At 41.2% G+C, this 17671-nt stretch overlaps 1 protein-coding gene across 4 annotated transcripts in view; it reads right to left on the minus strand.

The window, feature by feature from the left end:
* USF3 (upstream transcription factor family member 3) overlaps nucleotides 1–17671 on the minus strand; it is a 78284-nt gene that overhangs the window by 21057 nt on the left and 39556 nt on the right. For 3 of the 4 annotated variants that reach the window (XM_055568199.1, XM_055568197.1, XM_055568200.1), the window contains one exon: nucleotides 4368–17035. The exons of the other annotated variant lie outside the window; for it this stretch is intronic. In XM_055568199.1, the coding sequence (XP_055424174.1) occupies nucleotides 10605–17035 (6431 nt within the window). In that variant the 3' untranslated portion in view covers nucleotides 4368–10604. Of the gene's footprint in view, nucleotides 1–4367; nucleotides 17036–17671 lie in introns of those variants that run through there. 4 annotated transcript variants of the gene reach the window in all.

The following is a 17671-nucleotide window of genomic DNA, read 5'->3' on the forward strand; positions in this document are numbered from 1 at the left end:
ACCTCATCCTCTGTTGTCCTCTCCTCCTGTCTTCAATCTTTCTCAGCATCAGGGTTTTTTCCAGTGAGTTGGCTCTTCACATCAGGTGGCCAAAATATTGGAGCTTCAGTTTCAGCTTCAGCATCAGTCCTTCCAATGAATATTCAGGGTTGATTTCCTTTAGGATTGACTGGTTTGATCTCCTTGCTGTCCAAGGCACTTTCAAGAGGCTTCTCCAGCACCATTGTTTGGAAGCATCAATTCCTTGGCATTCAGCCTTCTTTATGGTCCAACTCTCAAATCCGTACATGACTACTGGAAAAACCATATGGACCTTTGTCAGCAGAGTGATGTCTCTGCTTTGTAATATGTTGTCTAGGTTTGCCATAGGTTTTTTTCTAAGAAGCAAGCATCTTTTAATTTTGTGGCTTTTTAATGATGGGAATGGTATCATTTCACCAAAGTAAGGCAGTGGAATTAGACTGCATTGAACTGGGAAATCATAATTCTTCATTTAGGGGTACAGTGATAATGGGGACAAAGGTTTCTAAATTTGTCCAGGTGTAAGACCAAAAAAAAAAAACAAACAAACCCTAAAAGCAATATGACTTGGTTTGAAACACTGACATACTAACCAATTTTCTTCTCCCATACTATACGCTATCTCTTGGGCTTTCAAAACATAATAATGTGAATTTGCACATTTGCCAGTCAGCAGCACTTTTTTAATGGGGTTTAACCAAACTGAATAATGAGTTCCCAGAAGGAAAGTTCCCTGAAGCAGTAAGTTCTCCACCACTACTATTAGGCTTCAGTCTCTTTCCAAACCAATGTAAGAAACACCACCCAGACCAGACCTACACAGCACACACTTAGTTAAAAGCTGGATTTTTGTGTCATCCCCAAATCTGTAGTTTATGCGGTTACTTGAAAAATAAAGTGGCACATTTATATTAGATAACCAACTTACTTGACTTCTGAACTAATGCAGGCAGGAAATTAGCATTATCTCCTTAATTTCTCGCAGGAAAGAGGAAAAGTCAAAGCAGATGTTGAGATTGACCAACATAAATGGATGCTGAATTTTATCAGCTGTTTGAATTATATTTTATCTCTTTTATCCTAGTAATACAACAAACTGTATAAATTGACTTTAAAAGGTTAAAACAACTTTGCACTCCTGAAAAATAAACCTCATTTGGTCATGATGTGCTATTCTTTTCTTATATCAGTAGATTCGATTTGACATTTTGTTTAGAATTTTTACACCTATGTTTATTAGGGATATTGAGCTATAATTTTCTTTTATTATAATGTTATGACAGACTTGGTATCAATTTGGTTATGTTAACTTCCTAAAAGAGATTTGGAAATAATCCCTCTTTCTCATGAATTTGGGTAGATTGGTGTTACTTCTTCCTTTAATATTTAGAGAAATTTCTCACTAAAATCTGCTGGGCTTGAGGTTTTTTGTGGGAATACCTTTAAAAAAAAAACAAAACAGCTGTCAAGATGTAATTCACACATCATAGAGTTCCCCCATTTAAAGTGTATGATTCAACAGCTTTTAGTGCATTCACAGAGTTGGGCAATCATCACCAAAATTTTAGAACATTTTCATCACCCCCAACAAAACCCCAAGGACATTAGCAGTCACTTTCCACTTTCTCCCAAACTCCTCAACCCTGGGCAACCGCAAAGCCACTTTCTGTTTCTTCAGATTTGCCTATTCTGGACATTTCATAGAAATGGAATTATATAATATATGGTAGGAAGGTTTTTTACTTATAGATTTAATTTGGCTAATAGGTATAGGTGTTATTTTCTGTTTTTTTCTTGCGTTCATTTTGGTAAATTGTATTTTTCAAGAATTGTGTCCATTTCATCTAAGATGCCAGTAATGTCATAAAGTTGTAAATAATGTTTTACGATTTTAATTTTTGTATGTTCTTTTGTGAAGTCCCCTTTTCCATTCATTGTATTGGTAATTTATATTTTCTTTCTTTTTTTTTTTTTTCTCTCCTGATCAGTCTTTCTAAGAGCTCTTTTGTTTGCTTTTTAATCTTTTCCAAAAATCAGCTTTTGGGTTTTCTGATTTTCTCTATCATGCATCTGCCTTTTCTTCTGTTTATTGGTCATATTTTTTGTATTGGACACTGTATATATTTCCTGCATATTGTACATAAATGAACTGCAGAGATTGAAGTGTTATTTTTCACTAGAAAGGAATCACACTTTTCTTCTGTTAAACAGAGTTGAACTGAGTGAGAGCTCAGATGCAGCTGTAGTTAGATGGAGTGAGATACAGTTCTCTTCTGGTTTTCAGCATCTAGATGGTGAGACTGCTTCATCGAGCAGGAATTTTTCTCTTAAGGTTCATAAAACTGTGGGAACTTTCACACTACCTTTTCAACCCAAACTTATCCGATGTCCCCAGGGGAAAAAGGAGAGGCCCGAGATCTCATCTCACAGTAAGGAGGACTTTTTTTTCTCTCTGGAGTTTTGTTCAGATCTATGTATCTAGTCAAAGGAATTTTGTCCTCTCTATTGATGGGTTTTAGTATCTTTTAAAACATTATTTTTCTAACAACAATGTCCTATTATATATTCAATATCCTGTAATAAACTATAATGGTAAAAATATGGAAAAGAATGTTTACACACACATATACACACATATATATACACACACACACACAATACAACTGAGTCACTTTGATGCATGGCAGTAATTAACACAACATTGTAATTCAACTGGATTTCAATAAAAAATACATTTAAAAATAATTTTTCTAATTTATCTCTTTGTTCTAGTTGGTGTAGTGGGATTGTGAACCTGCCACTTGCTATTAAATTTTACCTAAAAGTGAAAATTCCCTGGGTAGCTTTTTAAAGAAATTTGTTACTAATCTTCCTCCAAACATTGAACTAGATTGGAAAGCTAACAAAATGTTACAGTATATAGCTATTATAATCTGCACATTCATTTTAGGGAGATTGAATTTATGCCCAGTGGTTGCACTATTATGGGTTGTATACACTTTATGGCTTATTAGGGCTCCTTGTATAGTCAAAATGTGTGATTCATCTATGACCTGAAATGAGTGACAGTGGGCAACAGCAGAAAGAATGCTAAACCCTTGATAGTCGGAATACTGAGCTTTAACCTGAACTCGCAAAAAGCTCGACCAGGAAATACTGTGAGCACTAGTTTTCCAGAGGACATGTGGGAATAAGTGTGCATTACTTTGCCAACAAAGGTCCGTCTAGTCAAGGCTATGGTTTTTCCAGTGGTCATGTATGGATGTGAGAGTTGGACTGTGAAGAAGGCTGAGTGCCGAAGAATTGACGCTTTTTAACTGTGGTGTTGGAGAAGACTCTTGAGAGTTCCTTGGACTGCAAGGAGATCCAACCAGTCCATTCTGAAGGAGATCAGCCCTGGGATTTCTTTGGAAGGAACGATGCTAAAGCTGAAACTCCAGTACTTTGGCCACCTCATGCGAAGAGTTGACTCATTGGAAAAGACTCTGATGCTGGGAGGGATTGGGGGCAGGAGGAGAAGGGGACGACAGAGGATGAGATGGCTGGATGGCATCACTGACTCGATGGACGTGAGTCTGGGTGAACTCTGGGAATTGGTGGTGGACAGGGAGGCCTGGTGTGCTGCAATTCATGGGGTCGCAAAGAGTCGGACACGACTGAGCGACTGAATTGAATTGAAGGTCCTTATTTTACCTGTTTTACTATTAGGCTGTCTTATTCACTCCTAAGACAAACATGTCAGGTGTGAGATGAACACCTGGGTATCTGCTCTCCAATCCAATAAACCCTACCAATGCTTTACAAGTACCACTCTCAATACTCTCCTCCTCCCTCCTTTCCTAGGAAGGATTCATCACTTGAACTTTAGGTTTATCATTTCTTGAATTTATAACTTTTACCCCATCTGTAGGCTATCCCCGCAGAACAAATTGATTTACAGGCATTTAAACTGTACACAGTTTTATACTGTGCAAGTTCCTCAGTGATGTTTTTTCCCCTCAAACTTCATGCTTGTGAGATGTGACAAGTTGATATGGGTAGTTGTAATGAAAGGCCTAATTCTTGTCCCAAAGTGATATTGTGCTTGTTTCCGACACTATAAATATACAAGGAGGAGAATTTAAATTGAATCATCTCTCAGTTCTCTCCAGACCTGAAATTCTAATCCTATTTTTCATGAGTATAGAGGTGTACAGTTTACTGCAAAAGTACAGCACTGATCATAATTATGATTTGAGGTTGATTCTTTGATCAGAAATACAATCCTCATGGGCAATGTGCCATGATATCATTTTCAGAAATTTTGGCAAAATTTCAAGATTACTCAAATACAAAACTTCAGCATGCAAGGCAAATCATTTTAATACCAAGTTTGAAGTGGTACATGCAATGATCAGAAAAGACAGAATTCACAATGCAAAAATGCAAAGTTTATTTTCTTAAATAAAATACTATATTCATATCTATACAAATAATTATTACAACCATTAAAATGTTACATTTACCAATAAAAATTTCAAAACTTTAAACAAGAGCATGGTTCAGAATATTCACACCCTAATACAATGCATTTGTAAAAAGATGTCAAAATAAACAGGACCTATTCTTATTTACAACTGTAGGACAATCCTGGCCATATTATACATATCTGCTCTGAATTCATTACAAAACAAATTAGTTCCCATTAGAATTATAAACCAGGTGATTTACAGTAATAGGACGCAGTGCACAGCAGACAGTGCTGGCATGGGAATACATACAAATGTTACATATACTGAAAGCACTACAGTTAGGTTTTTTCTGGTGACTGCCCTACAGTAAGCTTCTCACCCAGTGTATCTATAAATAATGTGTGAAGGTAACTATGTGCTCAGATTTTTCCACCCACTTTTACTGAAATGAATATATATGTGTATACATGTGTGTGTGTGTGTGTGTGTGTGTGTGTGTATATATATCTCCTGTTGAAAGTGGAAGCAAATCTTTTCTTCACAGTAACACAACTGCAGCATTTTAAGCAACACTGTCTGGTCCCTTTCTTTTGGAAGATCAACAGTTCAATTCCCCCTAAAAGTTACCAATATAGTCAAGTCCAGTGCCTCAATAACCTCACAGATAAAAAATGGTTTTAAGACTTAGGGGGTGGGGGAATAGAGATCTAGAAAAGTGAAGAGGGGATCGACATGGAGTAAACTTTAAGTTCCTATGACATAGTATGGTGTATACCTGTATGTAACAACTGAGGGGGAAAAAAGTTATTTTTTTAAATGTCAAATTACAAATGAAGACTTATCTCCTATGCCTCATGAAATCCCTAGTGACAGATTATGCAATCATCCAAAATAACACCACTTTCAACATTATCCCCAATATTTTCAACCCGGGTAGGCTCATGTTTATGAAGCATCTGAACACATGCGTGCACCAGAAAAAGACTACAGTTGACAAGGTTTGTGCAAATCTAGAAGTAAGAATATTGAATGGCCACCACATACCAGCTCTTGAGTTTAAAAGGAGTCTTGCATCTAACTAGTAAATTTTTCTAAGATCAGCATTAAAGATGGCTCAGAGAATGATAAGGCAACAGTGAGAAACGTCAGCTGTTTTGTCATCTAGGTGTTTGATTACACAGCGTGTACCAGGCTGGTCCTTTGCCATAACAGAGGAGTGGGTGAGCGTATGTTCCAATGGCTGGTCCTAGGACCAGAGGCACAGTTGCAGGTAAAGTGCAGTTTCCGGGTAGAGGCATGTGGGCACAACTAGAAGTTCTGTGTCTAAGAAGGTCCTCAACACTTCTTCCCAGAACACCTCAATCTGAACTTGATGACCCCCACAGACTCTAGTAGAAACACTCTTAGGCTCACACAGAAGTGTAGAATACAGGGAGAATATGATTAAGTAATAAAGGACCCTTTCCTGTTGAACTCACAGGGGAAGGAGAAATGGTTTCATTCAGCCAAAAAGTTATCAGAGAAGAACTAATTTCTGGCCTTTAATTTGCATAAGTGTATCAAGAACCATCACTTACTATTACTGCCCTCTGGAAGTACACAGCCATAGGTGATCAACAAATGCAGATTTGGAGAGAGCAGAATTAGAACAATGACTGCCAGGTTCCTAAGGATATCAACCCAAAGCCATCTGATTTTGGTACCACCTTTGCCCTTTCTTTACTCCTCCATGGGGGAAAAAAAACAAGCTCTCCAAAACAAGGAACAAAACTATATGGCACGTTAAATATTTTCAGTTAATCTTGAATTACTTTTGTTTGGAGGAATTCTCTTTGCCCCTTAATAGAATACAGTGATTTCCAAAGCTAGGTCTTTGGGAATCATTGATTTGGGAGTGTGAGTCGCTATTATGCACTGATCCAATGACACTGGGCCCAATAAATGTTTCAAGGCAGAGGAGTAATCATTCTGCTAAGGAATGAGTGGGTTCCCTGCCACTTGACATGGAGCAGACAGAAGAAAATAAGAGCCTAGGTACTTTGCATCAAAGGAAGGATACAGCTAAGAAGAGTCTTAATCTTTTCTCAAGTTCTAAAAACATCACTCCTATTAAAATGTATTTCCACACTTTTTTGGAGTGTAAATATCAGCCTCTCCATGAAATGGCTAATGTTAGAAGGCAAGAGCAGGGCAAATGAATTATCTTTAAAATATTTAAATAATTTGTATATTAAGAAGGCTAATTTTAAAAAGTCAATCCTCATTGCAGTTCACCCTGAAATGTGACTGAAAATCACTGAAAAAGAAGATTCCCTCCTCATTCTTCTCTTTCTACAGTTCTGACACATTAAGTTTTATAAAGCATGATCACTCTGGAATGCGCACTCTTTACTGCATGATCACTCTGGAATGCATACTCTCTACTTAGAAAAAGGGTACCATTGCTGGAACACCCCAAAGGTCTTAACATAAAAACAAAAACAAACTTCCTGGAATAGTATAAAATATCCCAAAACAACTTTTATGTACCAAAAAAAAAATGACATCTTTTATCCATGATTGACACATTAGAAATTTTTGCATGGTAAGAAATATGAAATTTTTTACCCTATCAGAAGTTGCTGTGTTAAATGTTTAGAGGAATCAACATCTTTCTGAAATTGATTCCAGGTGATCAATAACACTATGAGAGAAATTATTTAATCAATGATTCACTTATGCTTCATACATGTTTGTGTATTTCTAGATTACAAATTTATCTGTAGAAATGATTTTACATTCTGTAGACATATATTAGCAAGCCACGAATAACATTAAATTTACTATAACCAAAACTATGTTCTCTGCCATTTGTTTGCCAAAAAAAAATCCATATTGTTATATATTAAATAATAAATTTCCTTGCCCAATTCATGTAGCTCTAATTATCAAATACTTAATACTGCTTAAATCTCATATAATCATGCTTATAAACCAAGTAAGATTACTGTGCTCTGAACATTTTCAGAATTGAGTTTGTATATAAACACATACATACGCATCTGTCTGTAAGACAATTAAAGCTATATGGAAGCAGGGGCCAAATTATTTGCAGATGGTCACATTTTTCCTCAGATGGTCAAATAAGCCTTACTTAGGGGTAGAGACTCATTTGGAATCAAACTTGTACGCTTGGAATGAAAGTTCTGAGGAATGTAAATATTATCTCTGAAGAGAGCTGAGCAGAAAAATACAATTGAGACAACAGAGAAATATTTGCAAGTACCAGGCTTGAGGCCTTTCCACTGAATGTTCAAATTCAGCTTCTCCTTGGCCTGTTACCTTAGTTCTGATTTTACCTAACAGTCCCCAGTTTTTCAGAACTCAAAAGCCACTGTGTGTGTGTGTATGTGTGAGTGCACGCGCATGCAGAGGGAAGAGAGAGAAAGAGAAGGTAGGAAAGAGAGAGAGAGGATGAATAGCCGAACACTCTAAGAACAGTTCTTGAAACTGGCAGATTAGACCTTTCAAGTACAAGGAAAAACTTGAATGTTAAAGCTTAAAATTCAGTTAATTTAAGTTATAAATGTCATATTTTTTTTTAAATGTTTTAACTGTTTACCTGTTTTCTTAAGTAACTTATTCATGAAGCTCTCCTATTTCTCCCCATGACCATTCTGAAGGAAGAAAATACAGACATTTTCTTTCAGTATATTTTTTGTGCCGAGGAGGTGGCCTCCGCCAGCAGCGGGGGAGTTTGGTGAGAACAGCTAAAGAGGCACAGATGACCCTTTTGCTGAGACCCTTTTGCTGTAGTAGAGGTATTCACTAGAGTTATCTGCTCTAACCAAGCCTTCTGTGTGTGTTCAGTCCCTCAGGCCTGTCTGACTCTTTGTGATCCCATGGACTGTAGCCCGCTAGGCCCCTCTGTCCATGGGATTTCCCAGGCAAGAATACTGGAGTGGGTTGCCATTTCCTTCTCCAACCAAGCCTTAGGAGGCTTTTTTTTTTTTTTTTTAAATGAGAATAAAACCAAAACACTGGTCCGTGGGTTAACTTTGTTAACAGAGCAGACAGAACAGTTTATATCTCCCACTCCATTCCATTTTTGGCAGAATATAACAACAAGCAATGGGCTTGAAATATGAGTACATGTAAACTGTTTTCTTAACTTTTAATAAAGTTTTCAAAATGCAATACATGAATTTTGAATATATATCTTTAAAATTCAAAATTCATTCTTAACTTCAGTAGGGCTTTAAAAACAACTCTATATCAAGTTCTACTCTTCAGCAGGTCTCAGGTGTCAATTTCCTATTTTCAGATCGCAGGCCTATTTTGAAAGAGCTAGTTTATACCTTAAAATCTATGTCCAAGTACACACACACTCACACATGTGAACTTATGTAAAGACAATTTTTTGAAGCACCATTTCACATCTACCATCAGGAAAAGCAATGAACAAATTCATCTTCTCATTGTAAGTCTACAATGAAGGGTAATAATGCAATATACAATGCCATATCTTGAATATAAATATCAGTAAGTGAAAATACTGACAGAGCTTAATTCTCTGTTCAGAAATATTTGAAAAATAAGGCTCAAATAACTGTTGATTCCAAACACACTATTAAGTGATCAGTCCCTAATGATTAAACAAATGTCAAAGAACCTATTTCAAGATCAAATAAATAGAACAAAGAGAGAATTCTACAACAGAACTCAATGAATGAAACAATCCTTAACTGAACACATGCAAAACCTCACAATACAACTGGCTATCATCCTTATGGCCTGATGCAAAATGCAAGGACAAAATGGAAAACATCTACATACTCTGCTGTTTAGCTTTCCACTTTTAAGGCTACTTGTTTAAGGAAGACCTTTGCTTTACAGGACCTTGGCACATAAAAGGATAAAATCACTGGAGATGGTGACTGCAGCCATGAAATTAAGAGAAGCTTACATCTTGGAAGGAAAGTTATGACCCATCTAGACAGCATATTGAAAAGCAGAGACATTACTTTCTCAACAAAGGTCCATCTAGTCACGGCTATGGTTCTTCCAGTAGTCATGTATGGATGTGAGAGCTGGACTATAAAGAAAGCTGAGCACCGAAAAATTGACGCTTTTGAACTGTGGTGTTAGAGAAGACTCTTGAGAGTCCCTTGCAAGGAGATCCAACCAGTCCATCCTGAAGGAAATCAGTCCTGAGTGTTCATTGGAAGGACTGATGTTGAAGCTGAAACTCCAATACTTTGGCCACCTGATGCAAAGAGCTGACTCATTTGAAAAGACCCTGATGATGGGAAAGATTGAGGGCAGGAGGAGAAGGGGACAAAAGAGGATGAGATGGTTGGATGGCATCACTGACTCAATGAACATGAGTTTGAGTCAACTCTGGGAGTTGGTGATGGACAGGGAGGCCTGGTGTGCTGCAGTTCATGGGGTCGCAGAGTCGTATGTGACTGAGCGACTGAACTGAACTGACGGTTCCCTAATTTGGAAAACAAGACATGGAATTCAGATAATTTATGAATTGCTATAATTAAGGAAGAAGCTTCTACCTAAACCAAACCTTGGAGATAAAGGTTGATTCAATAACTCACCTATTTGCTAACTGCTTGACTTGAATCACGGACATTCATTCTACATTAATTTAACACCTGCTATGGGTAAGAGACTGTTCCAGAATACACTTGGCCAGCATTTGGTTACAAGCCACTGTGTTCTATCGAAATGTCTGTATTGTTGGAGAGCAACTCCACTATCTCAACCATCTATTTTACAAATTGTCAACAATCAAATTTAAAATCTAGGTGATGACACCCAGATGACTTCTCCCAACTTCCAGTCGATTAGTATCTAGAGAATGTCAGATTACAAATCAAGCCTGAAAATGTCTGTCTGCTTGGGAAATTTAAAGCGCACACCGTGCAGTTAAAAATGAAAGATAAATTTTTTTTGACAACCTAGTATGTGCCTCATCTCTGACATGGCTTCCCTACATTCAGAAGATAACTGGAAACTGATTAAACAAACACAAGGAGATACACTCACACAATCTCTCTCTTCCTGTGCATGTATGTGTGAACACACACACAAATACATTTGTAATCTCACTCGTTACACTTATGTTTAGTCAATCGGTATTTAAACAGCTGAACTGCAATCATGACCTAAGATATGGCTTATGTTGTGGGCAGGTCTGTTGGAGGACTGCTTGGAAGAGTCTGAGGCAGAGGAGTTTGCTATGGTAAGCAAAGGGGACATCGCTGAGCCATCAGGAAGAGCGGTAGCTATTTCTGGAAACAAAGATGTCATATTAAAATTGGATAAGTGAGAGTTGGTCATGTGCATTGGGGGCATGTCGGGGAGAAGAGGAAAACTCGGTTGAGCAAAGCCAACAGGTCGGGGAGGAGACAGAATTGATCCAAATCGGTTATTCAAACTTCCACTGTTTACCTTCTCTGTGCTGGGATTTGAGAACATTTGATTAGGAAAATAGGGGATTGAAATATCATTGGACAGTGTGGGATGAGCAGGAGAGTATGGCGGATAGAAGGAGGGGAGAGTATTTTGGGGATCCACAGGGATGAGGGCTGGGGTTCGAGTGGCACTAGGCTGAGTAACCTGTGGAATGAAAGAAGCATTAGCGTTTATTGGCGGGTTCATGCCACCCTCAGGGATAAAAGGAAAACCAAAATTTTGTGATAGCGTGTGCTGGTCAGGCACTGAATTATCATTAGGTACTTGTGGGCTATCTGGCATGAAACGAACAATACTTCCTCTCTTTTCTGCAGCAGGTTGTTGGCGTCCAAGAATCATACTGCCGCCAGTAGACAGAGGAAGGTGAGGAAGACTTGGATCAAAGACATTGCTATGTCTTGGGTTTCCGGAGCGAGTCCTTTCAGGTGGACGAATTTTGGAACCGCTGCTGTCTTGCAATGGATGCCTTGATCGCTGGGGAACTGAAGAACTGGTTTGACGTACAGGAGGCCCTTGGTCAGCATTTCCGTGAGATGCAGACGGATGCGGCAAAGCTGGCCTTACAACCCCATGCATGTTGGTTGTGACTGGAGGGTTCATGTGGCCCTTGGTCCCATGACTGTCAGTAATCCTCATGGGATTGGATTTCTGTACAGAAACATTGGGACTCGTGTTTCGACCTTGAATATCTCCTGAAGACGAAGAACTTGAAAACGGAATATTCAAGGTGCTGTTCCGGGTGTTAATTGCGCCCAGGGACATGTCACAGCTCTCCCTACTCTGACTCTCACTCTCCCTTCTAATATGGACACTTTCATGGCTTGGGGGACAGTTATATTCAATTGCAGAGGAGGGACCACACTGTGTATTCCTCTGATGTTCTGAGAGGGATCTCTGACTTCCAATGACCTGATCGCCCAGGTGAGGGGCAAGTAAACTCTGCATGAAACTTTGGTGACATGTATTTTCATTGTCCCTTGTTGGGATGGCATTTCCTGTTGGGATGCTCTGAACTGGTGGGTAAGGTAATCGCTTTTGGCGGTCGACTGGTGGTGGACCAGGGTTTTGACTAATACGAAAAGCTTGGGGCTGCATACTCCTCAAGGATGATACAGGGTTACCTATTTCATTATTTCTTGAAGACTGTACTTCAAAATTATTCTGGGGCTGCTGACTGGCTCCACTTGGTTTAAATGTCTGACAGTCAGAAAGGCGGATATCTGAGGCAGTATGGTCCACACGACCCTGCATATTATGAATGGCTAAACTCTTGTTTCTGGGAACATCAAGGTAGCTTCTCATTTCAAGCTGATCTGAAACTCTGGAACCCTGAATCGATATACCCATTCTCTGCTCTGAATTAGAAGATGTTTTTCCAATGAGTGCCTCAGCAGAGTAACTTGAAACTCTGTTTCTCTCCGGCCTGTGTGGAGCACAGGTCATGTCTGAAGGTCTCGTCACAATACTCGATTGGGATGCCATTTGCTGCTCTATGCCTCTTGATGTCAACAGCCTCTGCATTGGATTATGCCCAGATACGTGTTCAGAAGAAACCCCCGGAGCTTGCTGCCGGCTTCCCACCTCCTGCTGGTGCAGAATATCTTGACTGAGGTGGTTCTGGTGGTTCCGGCTGGTGGAAGGGTTTTCACAACTCTTCTCTGCCTGGGAGCTTCCAAAATGTTGCTGCATCTGTTGCTGCATCTGCTGATGGTGTGGGTGCGGCTGACCGCTCTTAGGTCGGGACTGGTCAGTTCCATGATGCTTGGGTTGTAAAGACAGCTGAGAGGCCTGAGTGCCCTGAACAAGATTCCTCTTTTTTTGCATCTGAACTTCCTGTTGCAGGGTTCTCTGTTGGTGGATGCTGTGGGGCTGAGAGTGGACAGAACTCTCTGCGTGAGGTACGTGACGCTGCAGCTGATACAAGTGATGCCGCTCTCTCAACTGCCCCGCTTGCTGCTGCTGCTTTAAGTAGAGGTGGTTACTATGCAGGTGAGGTACGCCTTGAGCTGGAACATGTTGCTGCAGGGCCTGCAGATGCTGGCCGGCCTGGGCTGGCTGCTGCTCAGCAATGGAAGCCTGCGAACCACACTGAACCTCGGTCTGCCTCAACGCGGGGACCACAAAGTTGTTACTAGGCGGAAATAATCGGGTAAGGCCGTCCCCGTGTGCTGGGTTGCTAAGAGGCACAACTGAGTTTGAAGAGTTGGGAGGAATCTGACCAACCATCATTTGAGTTTGATCGGAAATGCTGTCTGGAGTTCGGCTCATCAGGGACAGACCTTCAAGCCGGAGGGCAGCTGGCTGACAATGCTTCTGACGTTTAGCTGAAGACAGTAAAAGGTCATCCTGGACAGCACGTTTAGTAGAGTCTTTACGGCTTTCGTGACTTGGCTTTAAGAGTGGCTCTTGAATTGGTGTGTTTGGTACAGTACCAGCCATAGTATTTAGCTGTTCTTGGGAGTATTCGGTCATCAGGGATGGTCCAGGAGGCTGACTGCCATAGGAGCCAGATGAAACTGTCAGATTCACTGTTGTAGGAACAGCTGTTTGCTCTGAAGTTTGGGATAAATCAGTGCAGCTGACCAGAGGATGGCTGAGGGTACTCTGGTGAATAAGATTATTCACACTTAAACTGGTGATGCTTGGTGGCTGGGAAGTCGAAACCTGTAAAGAGGCATTTGATGTTTTCATTCCTATAGAACAACTTGGTTTTTCAAGGGGCCTATCCACAGTGGCTTCAATTGAATCCTGAGAATTAAATTCATTTGGTGTTGCTTCTGCCTGTCCTGGACCATTCTCTTTAGATATCTGTGTTTTGAAAGGCTGGTCTCCCTCTAAAGAGGATGCTTCAGAAGGCTTCGAAGGAACTTCCCGTATATCAGCTGGTACCTGAGTACCAGCTCTTCCCTTCTCAAGGTTCTCCTGGTCAAAAATAGCTCGTGCTGCAAGAGCAACTATATCAGTTTGCTCCACAAAGGTGCAGCCGTCACACGTATTAGTCGTTGCATTGCTGGTGACGTCCTCTCTAGCTGTTTCAGGAAGCATAGATGCAACTGAGAAACTACGACTACTGCCAGAGCTGGTCGACATGGGCGAGTCAGCCTGCCTACTGGTGAGCAAAGAACCATTAATAACCTCCTGGTCAGGGATGCAGGGATGAGGCTGTCCTGGGTCTCTATCATCACTGCTCATCAGTAATAGCTCCTGTTTGGGATGCAACTCAACATTTGAATCAACTATTTTAGAATTTTCTGAAGAAAAGTCAGGATGGTCCACCTGGACTGAAAGAGATGATTTCTGAGGGTCTTTCTCTTTAGCAAGACCAGAGAGCAGTGCAGTTAAACCCTGCCCCTTTAAGAGACCTGGGGTTGGTACTGTATCTGATGACTCTTGCTGAACCCTGCAAGGGTCAGCAATGACTTCCACCTCAGAAACACAGTCAGTACTTGTAGTGCTCGTGGTAGATGACAAGTGAGGAACCTGAGAGACCAAAACGGGGGCATCATCCGCAGAGGAAATCAACACGTTGGCTGACGTGCAGGATTTGGCAGCATCTGGCAATGCCAAACTACTTGGTGGCGTATCCTGAGATGTCTCTCGTTGCGAAATGGGGAGAAAATCTTTGGATTTTGCTGGGGCCATTGTAAATTGTTCACTTGTTACAGATTCTTGGGAGGGTGGGCTAGACTCTTCGGCTGACTTAGATTTGGGTACAGACTCTGGCATCACTGATTCAGAATTCAGAACATTCAAAGAATGTGAACCAGAAACACTTACACTATTTGTCTGGGACACAATGGCAGATGGTAACACACCAGGGAGGCTTTCCAGAAGTCCATCATTACATGATGGCTCTGCGGAACCTTCAGTGCTGGGGCCATCTGACTTGCCCACATCTCTGACTACATTCAGGGAGCAGGCTGACTTGTTAGTGGCTAAGTGTTTCTTGACACCCGGCTTCTTATTCAACCTTTTTGCCTTCGTGTTAGGCACACAAGCCACAGTGTTCACTGAGGGAGTAGTCACTAGGTTATAAGTACTGGGTAGTGTGGCTGAATTATCTGTTGTCATGGGAGGTGCTACAGTTGTTAATGAAACACAGTTAGCTGGGGTGATTTGACTATTTGCAGCAGTTTGAGGATGGACTGGCTGGCTAACAGACAACTGTACACAGCTTTGCCCGGCCATCTGCGATATGCTTTGATTGAGGCTGGCCAAAGCGCCAAAGGTATTCAGGGCAACATTGGTATTTGGATCTTCGCTGGTGGTGGGCTGAATAATTTGCATAGGGGTTTGATTTGTAGTTCCTGATGAAGACATCACAGGCTGCAAAGCAAACAGCTGTCCATTTAAAGAAATGGTTTGAGGCTGCTGTTGGCTGGATACAGTAACAGAAAAAGTTTGTGTGGAATTCGACGCTGCTAAAGATGTAGGTCGTGGTAATATGTGGACAAGGTGCTTTCCTCCAAAAGTCTGCGGGGTGGAAACATTTTGCACTGAACTGTTAGACCCTATGACAGCACTGGCCCCACTGACAGGGACTCGAACCGAACCGGGAGGCGGAGCAGAGAGAAGTGGCAAAGGGTTCTGGTTAGCTGCCTGGATGATGACTATCTGCTGACCTACCGTTTGGTTGGGAACCTCTGCCCTCACCACTGTTGGGCACGGGGCGGTGCTGGGTGGTTGAAGAATGATAACGTTCTGATTAGCGGGAGCTGCATTAACAGCTGACCCCACTGGCTGAGCCATCTGAATCACCTGCATGGTGGAATTCAATGGGAGGATACTTTTTGGAGGCTGAGACTTAACTTGTGGCTGGGTGATCAGTGGCTGCATAGGTAAAGGTGGACAGGAAGGCAAGGTTACAACTACTTGCTCAACTGGCTGCCCCTCTGCTGGAAAGGAATTATTCAAGCTGATGCCTGGAACCACACATCTACTGTGGTTGGCTGTGGTGGGGCTAGTGCCAGACTCATTTAATACCGGGGTCACAGCAGAAGACGGTGTCTGGCTTAAGGGCTGAATAGTGTTTCCCGCCAGTTGCAAAGTAGTCCACGTTGTCTGTGTGTTTCCAGCTGAGGAAATTCGGGTAAGGCTATTCATGTTTTTCAAATCTGAAGCACTGACAGCTGAAGAAGGCAAAGAACAAGAAAGAGTCCAACCACTGTCCATAGGGTTTGCAGAAAGGGTGCTTACAGGCATGGTGGTCATCCCTCCTCCAGGGACAGACGGGGCCACCACCATGGTAACACTTGCGGAGTCTGCACCCTTGCTACTGCTTGCCACACAAGAATCACCGGCAGGTCTGGGAGGCTGGGAGCAGACTGCGGTGGTGACGGAAACAACCAGGGTGGTTTGAAGATCACTTCTGTGATCCGGTGTGCTCCGGCAGGACTCACTTCCAGGCTGTCCTTGAGTGGCAGTTGCTGAGCAGCTGGAGGAGATGCTTGTGGCACAAGGGACCGTTTTCTTCAATACTTGGGAGCTTTCTTGCCCCTTCTTATTTTCAGAAGAATTTTGATCATTTAGACATGTGTGTGATGAACGATGCTGGGGTGGTTCAGGCCCAACAGGAACAGCGATCAGTGAGCTGCTGGTGGGACCAAGCACACTCGACTCACTTTCGGAGGTGGAGAGCTCGAGAATGTTTTGAGCAGAAAGAGCGGCAGGAAGACAAAGAGGAACAGGCTGGTTGGCAGCCAATGCAGAAACCGTGGTCTGATGCCATGGCTTGTTTTCAGAAGGGTAAACTCCAGAAATAGACACAGGAGTCACAAGATTGCAAGTCCTCTGCACTGGCACCACATTGGCAGTCTGCTTTTGTAAATTATGACCAACATTAAAGGTTATCCCCTGAACAGCTGTTCCCTGGCTGTTTCCACCAGGCTGACTTCCATTGGAATAAACAATGATATTTTTTTGAACCTGGTCACTGGGAATAACAACAGAGACCTTTGAATTTTTAAGATTTCCTTTCCAGTGGATTGTGGGGTCGTCATATAAACATATGTCATTTGCTTTTAGTAATTCAATATATCGGCCATTTTCTTTTTGAATTTCTTCCAGTTGTTTACGTAGCTTTTTAATTTCTTCAGCTATAATATCAAAAAGAAAAAATTTTTTAAATTACCTCTCAATGTCAGTATTTACATTAATTTAAGAAAGAGCTGTATACTGAGCTACTGAATTCTAATTGCCTAAATACCTCAATTGAGAATCTTCAGCTCTTTTACAATATAAGTTCTTTCTTCTTTTTAGAATGGCATCTCAAATCTCTACTAAATCCTTTTAAAGGTACATATCTTTAAAGATCAACAACTCAAAGGTCAAAAATTACTCATAATGTAGAAATCTCAAAATTACCAAATTCAAAATAGGGCACCTGAAAAGGTGAAGCAAGGAAAAACATACTGCAATCATGGAAACATGCTAGGAAAATAACACTGAATATCAATACAGTAGCACTTCAATGTTAAAATAACAAACATTACTTGTGGTAACAGTCTTTTTCCCCCTCCCCCAACAGACCACACCTGCCACCCAGCTTGTGGAATCTCAGTACCCCGATTAGGGACTGAACCCATGTCATGGCAGGGAAAGTTCAGAATCCTAACCACTAGGCAACCAGGGAACTCCAGACAGTCTCTTTTATAAATGGCTTTGAAAGAGCAGAGACCAAGTAGAACATGTAAGAAGTAAGGTGGGAGGGCGATAAGAAGGCATCAATGGTG

This window comes from Bubalus kerabau, chromosome 2 (genome assembly GCF_029407905.1).
Source record: "Bubalus kerabau isolate K-KA32 ecotype Philippines breed swamp buffalo chromosome 2, PCC_UOA_SB_1v2, whole genome shotgun sequence".
In the NCBI taxonomy this organism is placed as follows: Eukaryota; Metazoa; Chordata; class Mammalia; order Artiodactyla; family Bovidae; genus Bubalus; species Bubalus kerabau.